The sequence below is a fragment of the Peromyscus leucopus genome, chromosome 1 (assembly GCF_004664715.2).
Source record: "Peromyscus leucopus breed LL Stock chromosome 1, UCI_PerLeu_2.1, whole genome shotgun sequence".
Taxonomy (NCBI): Eukaryota; Metazoa; Chordata; class Mammalia; order Rodentia; family Cricetidae; genus Peromyscus; species Peromyscus leucopus.
The window spans coordinates 10,830,694-10,846,619 of NC_051063.1; the positions used below are offsets into that span (position 1 = coordinate 10,830,694).

At 41.3% G+C, this 15,926-nt stretch overlaps 1 protein-coding gene across 10 annotated transcripts in view; it reads left to right on the plus strand.

The window, feature by feature from the left end:
- The window catches only part of Prune2 (prune homolog 2 with BCH domain), a 262,014-nt gene that overhangs the window by 147,072 nt on the left and 99,016 nt on the right, over positions 1 to 15,926 (plus strand). For all 10 annotated transcript variants that reach the window (XM_028874880.1, XM_028874885.1, XM_028874884.1 and 7 more), the window contains exon 7: positions 15,361 to 15,519. In XM_028874880.1, coding sequence (XP_028730713.1) covers positions 15,361 to 15,519 — 159 coding nt within the window. The remainder of the gene's footprint in view (positions 1 to 15,360; positions 15,520 to 15,926) is intronic.

Here is a 15,926-nt window from a genome sequence, read left to right on the forward strand (position 1 = left end):
ATCAGGCATGCTGGGTGATACACTGGTTCCTTCTAGAGCCACATTTCAGGTTAACTGGGATCAAAGATAGGCTTGCAGGCTGGGCGGTGGTGGCACACACCTTTAATCCCAGCACTCAGGAGGCAGAGCCACGTGGATCTCTGTGAGTTCGAGTCTAGCCTGGTCTACAGAGCAAGATCCAGGACAGGCTCCAAAACTACACAGAGGGAAAAAAAGAAAGAAAGAAAAAAGATAGGCTTGCAGGTTTGGGGGAGTCTTAAATAGAAAGTTCAGTTTTTAAAATGTCCACTTGGGCTTGGGAGATGGTTCAGTTTGTCAGCGCAGGACCTGAATTCAGTCCCCAGAACTGAACTGAGCCCTTTCTGCTCATCCAGAGGTCCTGAGTTTGGTTCATAGCACCCATGTTGAGCAGCCCATGGCAACCTAGGGCTCTGGCACCAGGCTATCCATTTCTTAAGGACTCCATGAACACACACACATACACACAAATAAAGATACATCTTTAGGCCCTTCCCCCAACCAGCCACCATCTGCAAACCTGTAAGCCTAATAATTCTAGTCAAATTCCTTTTATGTGCAAGCCACCTTTCCTGGGTGGGTATAGTTGTCACCCGTCACCAAATCAGCCCCCCATACAGCAGATGGAGACCACCACAGAAAACCACAACTGGACACAACTCGGAGACCAACGGATCATGAGACACCTGCCCCAGCAGATACATCCACATCACAGCTCCTATGTCTGTAGCTCAGGAAACATGACGAAAGAATGGATGGAAAGATTGTAAGAGCCAGAATACCAGGAAGTCTGCTATGAAACAGTCTTCCCTAGAAATGGCCTCATAAACGGGAGTGAACCAGGGTCAATAGCAATGGACATGCTCATGGGGAGGGGATTTCCAGGGATCCCACCCTTAGATGAAGGACTGGGGGCGATTACAGCTGCTGGAAAATTAGCCTCTCTCTGGGAGCATGAGCCCCCTTAATGGTTATCCAGTGCAGAGTGGAACCATCTACACACAAACAACAGAAACAGACTTATATAAAAACGGTGGTATTTATATATTTATGTATACACTTGAGAGGACATGAGAGGCATTTGTGGGAGGCACCCTGGGAGGGGCTGGAGTCGGGGAGAATGTGATGTAGTTCTGTTTCAATTAAAAACACATTAAAAATAAATCTTTTTTGTTACATATAAAAATATACCTCGGCAGGTGGGGTATGTCCATCAGAAAAGAAATAAAAACGAACAAACAAACAAAAAACAGGTGCTCAAGGCCTTTGTTCCTTTGGTTTTTCCTAAAGGGTGGTGAAATGGCCCTCCTCTCAAATGGTATGGACCTTAGGCATGAAAACAACATTCCACCTTTTTGGGCCAACCAAGAGGGAACTATGTAACCTTCCTGTGATTTGTTTATTCATTTAGACAGCTGAGCATTGTTCTAGGGGGCCTAGGACTCAGTATATGTTGAAGAGAGGCCACAATCGTGATAACTGTGTTAACTGCTCCAAGCTTCCATTCTTGTTCTGTTAACTTCGGAGCCGTTCAAAGCTCACTGCAGGTTCATCTTTAACCTTGCAATTAGTTACAAGCAGCCTGTGGACTCCGGCCACTCTCGGAAAGTCGGTGACAGTTTAGTTTTAATCTAGCAGTGAAAGGCCAGTCCTTGACAATGAGTTGTGAGCAGCTCAGCCATTTGCCTTCACAGTGTTGGAAATTTGTCTCCTTTCAAACTGTATTCCCTGTCCTTCTGGGTATTTCTCTAACAGTCATGCTGTTTGTGTCCGAGGAAGCTGACGTACTGATATTTAAATATTTAAATCAAATGATGCCTGCGAGTTGGTGGCTGCAGAAGGCTCTCATCCACTGTCTTCTTGCTTATCACCCACCATCACTAATAACTACGGAAGTTTGACAGCTTTGGTGGAGATTTGAGCTCCTACAGATTCCACGGGTTACAGAGACTCCTTTATATTGGCTGGAAAAAAAAGACACCGAGAAGTTTTAGCTTCTTTTCCTTTCTTTCTTTCTTTCTTTTTTTAAGATTATTTTGCATATTTTCAATTCAGTAGACTTTCGTTTTCTAAGCTTAATACTCTTGTAGGTTTGTTTTGTCACCCTCCTTTATCATTTCTTTGATGGAGTATGATAGCCCACAACAACAAAGCAACTAAGTCACCTCACCTAACTTATATTTCTAATCACCATCATGTTCTTCTTGTGACTAGGTTGGATGGCTGGAGATTCAATTGAAATGTGGCATGTGTGTATGTATATGTTTAGGGAGGGGGTTGCCTCCAGAAAGTGAGTCTCAGTCACAAACTTGGAACTGACACCTTTTCTGTGGGTGGTAGTCCTTCTAGTTAACAGTTGTTTGGCCCATGGATGAAGTATCTGATCCAAAATGGAACAGAGTTATTTCACCAGGATTTTCACACTCAACACCAAGAGGGAACAGGTGTGCTAAGGGCTGTGCTAGCCTGCTGGAGCTTCCCATTTTCCACCCCATGAAGGATGCCAGTTGGCCCCAATGATGCAGAATGGCCCCCACACTCCTGGACACCCTTGCCTTTCTTGCCATCAAGAAAGTGTTTCCAGGACTTCATTTTGAAAGTTCTTCAAACCCTTTGCTTAAGCCAATCATAGTTAAGTTCTTCTTACTTGAGGCCAAGAAAGCCACAATACTGTGAGTGAAACTTCTAAAAAGGGCCTCCTTCAGGTCCCCCCACACACACCATACACACATCTCCAAGGGAAAGTAAAACCACAAAGCCCAGAGTGGGTCTGTTTTCTGGAGGGGGTGCTGGTAATTAGCTTAGATTGCAACAAATGGCACACACAGACTGTCGCCTCTGCGTGTGTGCTCCAAGATTGGTGTTTACCCTATTATTTTCCAATTTAGAGATGGCACCAAGTTTATCAGGGAGCAAATGGAATCCAGCAAAAGCATATCGAAGTATGGTAAGAGGTGTGTGTCTTGATGGGTAGATTTTTTAAGACTTCAAAAATAATTAATGACTTTCACTGGATTGTGAGCAAAGGGGACATAGCATATTCCCCTCCCCCTTATGCTTGGTGATGCTTGGATATTTTTAGCAAATGAGTTGTCAGCAGAAAGGCTTCATTAGACCCATCAGGATTTCTGCCCATGAAGAACGAATCCCAAACTGTACTAACAGTTTCCTTGAGCCCAGATGATGAAGCACCTCTGACAAGAGCCATATTGTGCTCCCCATGTGAGGAGCAAGAGGAACAAAAGAGGCAGTTTGATCTTCATTTGGTCAGGTTAATATTGACACAGCTCAGATGCATCGGGAGTGCGTGTGCATCGCACATGTGTGGAAGCGTTCTTGAGACCGTGTGGTGGCTTCAGGAAGGCAGAACAAGGACCCTCCAGAGAAGAATGCTCTTCCACTTTACTGAAATGATCTTCAAGTCATTCATTATTTTCACAAAGAGGAAAAAATCCAGGAACCTTAGGGCTTATGGCTCAAACACAATCAACAAGGAATGTTTTTACATCTATAACACAGCTGTGGAAATAATAAATTACTATTATTTTTATTTAGTAGTTCAACTGTTGCCTAGCTTCTATCATTTCCAAAAGTGAAGCATGCCTAGTGAATGGTTTTCTTTTGTTGTTGTTTTTTTGGTTTTTTTTTTTTGGTTTTTTTTTTTTTGGTTTGCTTGTTTGTTGAGACAGGGTTTCTCTGTGTAGCCCTGGCTGACCTAGAACTCAATCTGTAGACCAGGTTGGCCTTGGACTCAGAGATCCTGCTGCCTCTACCTTCTGGGTGCTGGAATAAAGGCATGTGGCACAATACCCAGTGTGAGTGATTTTCTTTCACATATATTTCCTGAATTATCCATTCCTTCATATGCATACATAAACAAGAAGGGGTCCTGAATAAGAGCTCCACAGCCCTTCTTCAGTGTCTTTAATTGGTATGCTAGAGCAGAAACTTTGGATGACCGTTGATGGTATCCTTAAAGAAAACATCAATTGGCTGGATGTAGTGGTGTATGTCTGTATTCCTAGCATTTGGGCGAGAGAGAGACAGGAGGATCCAGAGTGTACTGTCGTTATCGACTATACAGTGAGTCTGAGGACAGACTGAGTCACGTGAGACCTTGCTTTAGCAAGAAAGGAACTAATGCCTTTTCTGTGGGTGGCAGTCCTTCTAGTTCACTGTGGTGTGGCCCCAGGGATGAGGTATCCGATCCAAAATGGAACAGAGGTATATCACCAGGATTTTCACACTTGAGACCAAGAGGGAACAGGTGGTGTCTAAGTGTGCAAGGACTGTCTCCGCCTGCTGGAGATAGATGGGGGCAGGTGGAGAAAGCAAGAAAAGAAAGAAGGAAGGAAGGAGGGAGGAAAGAGAATGCAAATTAGGATGGGCTAGTTCGTGAAATGATGGCTGTGCTGTCTTCAACGGGTTGTGGAGTTCCCTCTCCTAAGTCCTTGGTCTTCTCCTGAGCACTTGTCTGAGCCAGCAGAGGAACCATTTTCCATTGTACTTTATTCAAGCGCCTGTTTCCAGGTCACCTCTCATGGGGACAACATCAGCCCCTCTATGTGTTAGAGGCCTTGAAGATGAAGCAGAGTCTCAACTCACATCAGAGTTGGCCAGAATCCAGCTCAACCCCTTTTATAAAGTTTGGAACTTGTACCTGAGCCGTGAGGTGAATTATATCCCAGCCAATCCCTGTCCTCTTCCTGTTCCCCCTCCTCTTTCTCTTCTTCCTCCTTCTGTTCTCCCTCTCCCTCTCCCTCCCTCCCACTCCCTGCTCCTGTCTTTATGTCTCATAACATGAAAACAGGGATTTTCAGTTTTCAGTGAATATACAATCTCCCTCTTTGTCCTTGAATTCTTCAGGTCAAGTGACAAGAGTCATTGCATGAAAAACTATAGCCTTTCCCTTCAGAGTTTCCCACCTGCCTGACCTGAGTCAAAGCACTTGCCATCTGCTGACAGACGTCTTGAGAGTTGCTAGATAGAGGATGTTGCTTTCATAGGCCTCTCCTGTTAGGATGATTTGACTGAGTCAAATGGAAAAAACAAAAGCAAAATGCAGTCCTGTTTAGTCTTGGCTTCCTCCATAAATCCCAATTCCTTGTCTCCCATGAGCTTTTGAGCAAATGAGAAGCCACATTTCGAGTATGTTTAGACATTTATGTTACAATAAATGATGAAGTGGGATTAGCCCATTATTTCCATCTAAGCTATTGGAGGAAGAAAATCTTCATGAGGATCATTCTGGACAAGCAGTGATTATGCCAGGTCTACTGCCCCATCCACCCCACCCCCACCCTTGAAAGCATGTGTTGCATTAACTATGGATCCATGTAGCTCACTCCTTCGGTAGTATTCAGTTAATACACAGGAAACCCTGGATTTATTTACCCAGCACCACAGAAGCCAGGTATGATGGAACATGACTATCTCATAGCAGGAACATGAAAGTAGGAGGGTCAGAAGTTTAGGGTAATCCTCAACTAGGGGCCAACCTGAGCTACATGAGAGCAAGAGAGAGAGAGAGAGACAGACAGACAGAGACAGAGACAGAGACTGGGACAGACAGAGAGAGACAGACAGAGAGAGAGAAGGGAGAAAGTAAATGTTGCTGCAGGAATATCTCCACAGTTTTCTTTATAGAAGTTTCTTTGGGTTTCCAATTTTAGGCTCTTACATATAATTAATAGTCTATAATTAACTTAATCTCACACTTATATTTAGTGAGTGAGAGACTGGAAATTTATCATGAAGCACAGTGATAATAAAGTCAAGCTTCCTAATCAAGGTTGTACAAGTCAAGTACATGGCTAGCTTGTGCAGAGCGGCAAGGGAGAGCCACTACTAAACAGAAGTAAAGACTGTAGAAAAGCTATTTTTTTATTAGGTTAAAAGCTAAATTTCTCAGTAATGTCTTCTGAGGAAGATTCTCATTTGGGGATAAAATAGGAGTTAAAATAAAGCCTTTGAATTTAGTGAGAGTAAGAATCCCATTTTTTCATGTATATAAGCTGTGTAAGATCAACTACTTAATCTCCCCAAGCCTCCTTATCCAAATACAAGACAGAGACAATGTTACTGACCTCACAGGGCACCAGGAAGCTCACGGAAGGTGATGGAACATAGTTAACCAGATGCTTAATGCAATACAGTTAGGTTGTATTAGGAAATTAGTATTAACTTAAATCAGTATAGTTAATCAATCAATCAAGAAAGTACATTGATATGTATATATGCTGTACATTAATTTATGTTATAGCATTCTTTAGGTCTCACATAAGTTTTCCCAGAATATTTCTTAATTATAAAGGATGAAAATAGACACTGTCTGACTCTATCTTCAAAATATTATATCCAGTCTAGTTTTAATAGGCCCACGAAAGTATTTTAACTACTAAGATGCTTGGGTTGCCTTTTAAAAATAAGAAACAAGTACAATAATGTATAAAGAAAATGTCTAGGGAAAGTATGGAGAATTTCTTTGTTTACCAATTAAAGAATGTATGGAAAACAGAATAAATAAAATTTTTAATTTATGCATTTTGTGTTCTCATAAATCATTTTGCTGTCAAGATCATCATACTTTATTATTGCTGAATACTTTAAACATTATAATGGAAATTTGGTAGCATAAATCATGAAGCTCTCATTTAGAACATTTGTACCCTCACCTCAGCATTTTTCTTATATCTTGATTAAACAGGAAAATGGCCCGAGCTTGGTCTAGAAATAAATCCATGCAGAGTCTAAATGTCAAACTAGACTCTTAGATTTCAGTAACTCAGCAATCCGTGCCACCCACTGCGCTGCTTACAGGAGCTGAGGACTGTCAGATACTGTTTCAAAGCCTCTGTGTTCAGAATGCAGCAGTACAAAGTTGTTTTAATCTTGGTCATGGCTTTTCCCTATAAGTATTCTACCTACAAATGATAGCCACTTACTTGATGTTTCTATTTCCCGCCAGAAGAAAATAACACAGATGTAACAAGTCTGGGAACCCCTTGTCAGTAATAGTACAGCATTCCATTATTACCAGCCTTAGTTGATCTAGTTCACATTCGTGGGTGAAGGAGGCAACTGCTTTGGATTAGGTGTGTAGTCCAGAATGCCGGGCCTCCATAGAACAATTACATCAGAGGGAAAGCTCACTAAAGGCCATTAGGCACTTGGAATATGGGAGTGATGAAGGAGGCTCTATCCCTGGCACCCTGACCAAAGGAATGAAGAATCACTTCCGGTTTCTCTTTGTGCCTTGAGTGGCATACAGAAGCTCAGCAGCTCTACCAGGAGCTAAGGACAAAGAGTCCGTTACTGAGATAAACATGGCCTTACCCAGGGGTTTACATTTTATATCACGTTTTTCTAAAGCATGCTTTGCTCAGACTTGACTTTGTAATTTTCTCCATCATCTGACCTAAGGTTTTCTGTGTATGTCATTTAAGTGACTTAGAGATTAGTGTGATCATCATTAGAAAGTTCAAGCGGTATGAAGGACATAAAGGAAAGAATCATTCTGCAAACAAGGATCCCATGTACAGAATCTCACAAAATGCTGCCTGTGGTTGGATGGATTCCCAAAAGCCCGAGTGTGGCCTCTGGACAGTTTAATGACCAGGGAAGGAAAAGGAACCCATTGCCTGATGCTGTGCCCAAGGCACCAGGCTAGCTTTTCTTATATCATCTTGGCTCTCACAGCACTCCTTAGAGGAAACAGAGGCTCAGAGGAGGAGGGATACTCACCTGGGTAGAGAGTGCCAGAGCCAGATACCTAACTGATGCCAGGGCTTTACTAGAAAACTTTAGAAGACATGCCTTAAAACAGAAAAATGCAAAGATGTTTAGATCAACAGTTGGGCTGCTAGTGACAATTTAATATCAGCATGTCTTAATATCATTGCAAATGAGATTTTTTAATTAATTTTTTAAACTTTTATTGGTGGAGTGGAAAGGGAAGTGTGCCATGGAGTACAGAGGACAACATTCATGAGTCAATTCTCTCCTTCCATCATGTGGGTCCCAGGGATCAAACTCAGGTCATCAGGCTTGGTAAAATGTGCCTTAGCCCACTAAGACACCAGCCCCACATATGGAATTTTATAAGAAAGAAATATCAAATTTTATAACAAAATATCTTTCGATTTTATGCCATAGAGATTAGATTGCACTTAGCTGTTTTAAACAGTTTCTTGTGTTAGCAACTCTTTGATTTTTAACAGTAGTATAATATTCATTTGTATGATTGTTGCATAATTTATTGACAATTTCTCAGTTGTTGGCCATACAGATTTTTCTTTCTGAGTATTAGTTATTAAGGTAATAAGCCCATGAATACTTTTGTCCAAAAACATTGTATATATAAATTCTTTCTTTATGCTCTATTGCTAAAATTCATATGTGGGTGCCCATTTGGAAATATTTACTAATAACAGAAAAAAAGTAAAGATGTTGCTTTTAAAGAATTTCTCTGATTAATGAGTTCAAATATTTATTAGCTATTTGTATTTCAGTTGTAAATTGTCTTCTATGTTTTCCAACTGTTTTTTACTGGAATATCTAATTCTAATTAATTTATTTAAACTCTTATACTAAAGGATACTAAATATTTGCCTCTCAATTAAGGAAAATAAAATGATGGCAAATAACAATTTTTGTAATGGGAAACAGTGGGTTCAAAATAGCAAAGTGCTATCATTTTATTTATATTTTTTATATTGTTATTTATTTATTTACTTATGTATTGTGTGTGTGTGTGTGTGTGTGTGTGTGTGTGTGTGTGTGTGTATACATGTGTGCAGGTGCACCCCTGCAGAGGACAATTTGTCTGTTCTTTCCTTCTACCCAGGTGTACAACTCAGTTGGCAAATACCTGTATGTGCTGACTCATCTTTTGGGGGTCTGATTTACATTTTTAAAAGCCACTGTTGATGCTGTATGAACTGATCAAAGAGAGAGGAAAGAGCCTGGGATACAAGTTAGGACGTTGTCACCAGTGTTTGGGCGAAAGATGTCGGTGGCTGGAGCTGAAGAGATGATTTGGTGCTTAAGAGCACATGCTATTCTTCCAGGGGATCTGAGTGTGAGTCCCAGCACCCACACCAGCTGACTCACAGACACCTGGAACTCTAGCTTCAGGGAATCCAAGACCTCTCTGTCTGTGGCACAAACACTCACATTTATATACATGCAAACAGACAGACACACACATGCATGCATGCACACACAGAGAGAATTAAAAATAAAAAAGAAACAGAGAATAGAGAGATGACATGGTGGCTATGTTTAAGACAGCCATGGGAATGGAGAAAAAGGGTTTGACCTGATGTATGTTTTAAGGTAAAGTTAACAAGATTTGCTGCTGGAATACATGAGGTGTGAAGGGGGAAGGAAAAAATGCCAGAATAATTCCTAGCTGTTTGGCTTGAGTAACTATGGATGTTAGTGTCACTTAATAATACTGAAGGAACTGGGCAGGACTCGATTAGTTTTTTTTGTATTTGTGAGGCTGGTCAGACATTCTCATGCAGAGAATCAGGTGGATGTGTTTATTCATTGGAAAGTAGTTTTAAAGCCATGTCTCTCTGAATGGACTTGCTAAGGAGAGTGGGTACCAAGGAGATAGTGGAAGTGGGGGACATGGTGTATCTGGGCAGTGAGACTTGGCAATGTCATAAGGAAGAACAATCAGCGGAAGATGACCAAGGAGTGTCCAGTGATCAAGAAGAGAAGAACAAAGAGGGCATAATGTCCAGAAAGTGGAGTGCTCCAGAAAGGAGGAGGGTCAGCTTTGCTGGAGCTGCAGGTAAAGTCCAATGGGATAAGAACAGGAACATGTTTGATTGGGCAACATGGAGTGATTGGCATTTTAGAGAAGATCAGTTTGAGCAGAAAGATGGGTCTCAATACCAAACAAGGGAGCCTAAGAAGACACTTGAAGGTGAGAGTGTATGGGGGTAGCTCTGTTTCTTTCCCAAGAAATGCCCACCTTTAACTACTCAGATGTTCCTAAGACATTACTTAGACTGAGTCCACCTGGTGTGATACATGGCTCTGCCAGCATTTAGCTTCAACACTGAATTTTTCTTAGAATATTTTGGTGCTGCCTCCTGGCACTCCCTTTCTCTCTCTGTGGGGGTTGTTGGCTTTTTTGCTACTTAAATTTTTTGTATTAGATTTATTGGTGGTATTTTATGTATGAGTGTTGTGCCTGCATTTACATCTGTGCACCAGGTGCATACTTGGTACCCGAGAAGGTCAGAAGAAGGCATCAGAATCTCTGGTACTAAAATGAATGGCTGTGCACCACCATGTGGGTGCTGAGAACTGAACCCAGGTTTCCTGCAAGAGCAACAAGTGCTCTTAACTACTGAGCTATGTCTCCAGCCTGCAATACTGAATTTTTTGAAGTAATGCAGTAAGAAGTAAAATGGTATTTTTGGACAATGGAATTTCCCACTGCAGTTGACTGTGCATTTCCAACAACAAACACAGTAAATCTACCAGACACTCACTCTCCCAATCTCAGGTCTTATTTTAGGTCAAGTGGAGACAAATCATGTCTGCTTCTCCGTCCTGGGATGTTGTCATCATCTATACTATCATCAAGCTATTGTAGGGTTCTTCAGATCTCTACATTAGCTTTTGGCTAGGAAATAATAACCCTTTCTGTGTCCTAACTTTCTAGATTTGTCTAATTCCAAAGCTAGAGATCTTCCAGGCAAACAGATTCACAACCTTCTAAATGTTTGATGATTGAATCTTTGGGACCTGGACTCTGATGGGAAGCAATTGCCATTTTTTCCTGATTTGGCTGGCCAGTTCCCATGATAAGTAAATTCCTAAACTCCAGTGAGGTTCAGAAATGTAGAGCGTGTCTGTTCCTGGAGTTGAATGGTAAATTATAGAGACAAGTATCCCTTTATTTTCTAAGTGGGAAATGCATATGTGTATATGTAATCTAACTGAAAGTGAAGAAACGTTTTGCAGACATCTGAGCAGGTTAACAAATCGTATTTGTATACATGTAACTAAAACAGTAATTTATCAGGTAGAAGGCAGATGGGGAAATAAAATGCCAACCTGTGTCTACAGTGGAGCTGAGCTGATGATGAAGAGCTGTTTACTCAGGGCCAGCATCGCTCGTCAGCAACGTAAGAGCCACTGCAGCACATGACTCCCTGCATAGCTAGGAGACAATAATAAATTATATGCTATGCAAACAGCACCAGCACAAAAGCAGAACAAACAGACTGTGCCTCAGATTCCCGAGGATTCTCACTCATTCCCTTGTTTGACTGTTTTAAATATGGAACTCTTGACACTACCTTTAGGCCAGGAGGATGGGATCTGGCTTGGACAAATTTATTAGAATACATGGGGCATCAATGCTGGTCTTTGTTTGGGGTGACTGTAAAATGTATCTGGTTTAGATAGCATGCCAAAACAGCTTACATAATTTTTTTTATCAGTAATTCCTTAAATTCTGTGGAATTTGGTTTGTGGTCACCCATTGGAGGATTGGACAATCTTACCTAGAAGACCTAGACTGAAAGAATTACTTAAGGAACATGATGAAAACACATGTTCTTGGATTTGGTCTCTCAACTACTAAATAACAATCCCCAGCAAAATGTTTAGATTGCACAGCCCAGGGTGTTTTTGTGATGAGGTCAATATAAAGAATTAGGAGTTGGCGGTGTTATCCATCTAAGTCCCAGGAGAGCACTGAGATTCCCACGGACTGGTTGCAGGAAAATATATGGACCAATCCCTTGCTAATGCAGAGCTGTGTAGGTGGGATGCAGAGGAGATGAAGCTTTAGTAAGTCTGGGGTGTGGGTGGAGATGGTACCAGTGCTACTGGACAAGATGTGAGGAGACTCTATAGCAAAGAAGAATCCAAATAGCTTCTGATGTAGCCAGCATTCGTGAATAGCTGAATGCCCACAAGTACAGCTTCAAATAATGCTTCTGAATCTTCATCTGTGAAGTCAAATTAACCTGTTCTACCAATGCATGTAAAAATGTCTTCAGAAGGTGTGCCTTCCTTGTAGGGGTTTATGGATGTGTTAGGGGGTTCATATACTTACAAGTATTTAGAAAAGAACATTTTGAGGCTTCTTACAAAGTCTTCAGTTGTTGATGATAAGCTGTAGATAAGTGTCTTTCCTGTTTGCTTTCAGGATCAGCTCTGCTTTAGATCCATAGTGGCACAAATTCCAACATCAAGTATCTTCATCAATCACCAATGACGCTTTGAACTATTTTACCTAGTGAATGCTTATTACACATAAGGGATAGTCTGGCTCAAAGGAGGTGTACTCTAAACTCCTGTGGGTGAATTCATTCTCTAAAAATATCTATTCATGATTGCTGTGATGGCATTCAGACACCAGATTAAAAGCCTGGGTGCTGGCAGTGTACTTCCTGGGTCACATACTTCTAAGGTTCTTGTATGTGAACATCACAAACTTCACTACCAAGTCAGATCAACAACTCCTTTGTATCCATCAATAATACATCCCGAAGGCTTTGTCATTCTCGTGTGTACTTCCTTCTAACCTAAAAGAGAAAGTGACCTATAAAATCCCTGACAAGAATAGCTGCCTTGAGAAGCCCAGCATGGTGGCTCACAGCTTCAGTCCCAGCACTCAGGAGGCAGAGGCAGGTGGATCTCTTCGAGTTCATGGCCAGCCTGGTCTACCTAGTGAGTTCCAGGACCTGTCTCAAAAAAAACGAAAACAAAAACAAACAAACAAAACAGACAGCCAAGCCTCATCAACACATAGAAGCCCCACTCACCAAGGGTCTCTTAGGGGTTTCATAGACCTTAAGATTCCACTCAGCAAAATTGTAGAGCCTGTGTTAATGGTAATGTTTTGATGGCTGGTAAATAGTCTTAAGTAGCTACATTGTGTAAATATTAATGTGGTAACAGATCTATAACTACATGTACCTATTTGGCCATTCACAATGGTTGTGAAGGGGTGGTATGACAATCACGTTTTCTATGGTAAATACTTCTGTAAAGTTTTAATATTGTACCACAACAAGTATAATTACAATTATTATTGTAATAAAAATGCATAAAATTTCTAAATCCCTTGAGTGTACATCAATGATGTTTTTCACTGATAGCTGGATAAACTATCAGTTAATTGATTTTACATGATAAGGATGATGTGGATGTTGATGGTGTGTTTGTGCATGTGCATGAGCATGTGCGTGTGTGTGTGTGTGTGTGTGTGTGTGTGTGTGTGTGTGTGTGTATACGTGTACCATTTCCCAGTATCTGTAGGGGGTTGATTTTTTGAGAACCCTCTTTGAATACCCAAATCTATAGATATTGAAGTGTCTTTTGTAAAGTGGCATTGAATTTATGTCTAACCCATGTACATCCTTTTGCATTCTCTAAATCATCTCTAGATGACTTATAATACCTAAAACATGCAGATAGAGGTTGTATTATTTAGGGGATGATAACAAGAACCAAGTCTGGATGTGTTCGGTAGAGATGTATTTTTTCTAAACATATATGATCTGATCAACTGTTGTTTGAATCCACAGATGTAAAACTCATTGATATAGTGATTGTGTATGTGTGTGTGCATGCATATGTGCATTCGTGTGTGTGTGTGTGTGTGTGTGTGTGTGTGTGTGTGTGTGTTTAGTGAGAGTGGAGGTATAGCATAGATTAAATTTGTTTATTTCTCTCCAATCATTTTACAAATATTTCTTGAACAACTAGTATATACCAGATATGAATACCAGAGGTATAATACAGGCTTCACTAAGCTTCTTGAAAGAAGAAAGAGAATTGTATGGGCAAAGTGGCCTCACTCTAATTGATATACCTTGAAAAGTGAACACATTTTCTGTAGGTGACATGAGCTACATTCTGGGAATGCTGCAGTTACTGTTCTCTCCACACCTGCCCTTTATAGCAAGGTAGCCCCAACATTACAAAATTCTCCTGGACTTCTGCACTGCAATAAAAATCCCTCAGGGGCTGGAGCTACATCCCAGTTGCTAGATGCTCTCCTAGTATGCACAAAGCCCTGGGTTCAACACCCCAGTGCCACATCCATGAGACCCTGTCTCAAAAAAGAATTCCTCAATCAATTCATCCAAGTTCGTCTTTGGGAATTTTGGATGGAAACTAACAATAAACATAGAAAATAAACTTGTAGGGCCAGTGAGGTGTTCACAAGATAAGAGTGCTTGAAGCACAAGCCTGACAACATGTGTTCAGTCTCCAGAACCTACACACAAGATCCAGGTGCAATGGCACACATCTGTAATCTAGAACTCTTTCAGTAAAGTGAGATGTAGAGACCGAATAGGCTGAAAGTTCACAGACCAGCTAGCCCAGGGTATGCAGAGCAGCACCAGAAACAGAGAGACCTGCCCAGCAAGGAAGGAAAGAACTGACTCCCAAAAGTTGTCCTCTGACATCCGTTTACACACACACACACACACACACACACACACACACACACACACACGCAATGCTGTATCAGTTCCTTCTGTTGCTGTGATAAAACACCATGACCAAGCAATCTATGAAAGAAGGAATTTATTTTGGCTAATGGTTCCAGGGGGATAAGAGTCCACTGTGATGAGGAAGCATGGCAGAAGGGGCAGGGAGCTGAGAGATTGTATCTTTAATGCAAGCACAAAGCTGAGTGAGCAAACTGAAAGTAGGGCAAGGCCTGTCCCCCTTTCTCCAGCAAGGCTAGACCTCCTAAACTCCCACAAATGGCACCACCAACTGGGGACTAATTGTGCAAATATCCTGAGCCTGTGGGGAACATTCACATTCAAACCACTACAGGCACCAAAATAACAACAACAGCAACAACACCAAAAAACCAATATCATAGGATAGGAGTATATCAGAATACTGTGTGTGAAGACCAGGAGACAGAATATGTACTTTACCATACTTCCTGAAGGAAAAGAGACAGTCACACAGACCCCTGGTATATGATGCTTCTTGCTTTTCTAGTGACAGGCTGAGATTAGAGTTAACAGAAATTCTTATATGGCTATTATAAATCATAAGGGCTAGATGTTCCTTTGAAATACTTGATAAATATTTCATAAAGGTGTGTTCCTTGTTGAAAATAATGGCAGAAACGTCTTATTTTCTTAGTTTGGGAAAACAAATCAGTAAAGTGTATTTTATGCCAGAAAATGGGCGTGTCCAAAATTTCTCAAAGCATTTATTTCACTCACCCCTGATGATAACTATCTGTCCTAATACATCACAGGCACGAGCTGATCTGTGGCCACCTGTCTGAAGCTGGCAGTTTGGTGCTAATCTCATATGTCTGTTTTTCAGGACTGTCTGTTCCACAGCAACATCACCAGTGACTTGAAAGCCTTCACAGACAAGTTCGGGTTTGATGTCCTCATCCTGATTGCGAGCTACATGACGACGGAGGGGCAGCCGAAACAGCAAATTGCCGTGTACTCCCATAACCTGGAACTGTGCAGCCAGGTGAGCCTCCCTCTCTCTGGTTCACTGTTTGTGAATTTCTGGAATTAAGGACATGTGGTAAAAGATAATAATGTACTGCAGTCTCATTAGAAAATAGGCCCAGGAGATAGAGTCCTGAGACCGGACTTGGCGGAGAAATCAGGGTACATTGCATATTGTTTCATTTTTAGAAAGGCTGTCAGTCCATTTTGTGCTGCTGACAGAACACCAGAGGCCAGGTACTTTATAAGAAAAGAAATTTATTTGGTTTACACTTCTAGAGATTCAAGGGCATGCCACTGACCTGTGCATTGTTGTGGTGAGGGCATTCTGGTGGACAGCATCACATAGCGAACCTGGAAGCAAGAGACTAGACTTGCTTTGTAACCACCCATTCTCAACATGATTAATACAATCCCTTGAAGCCT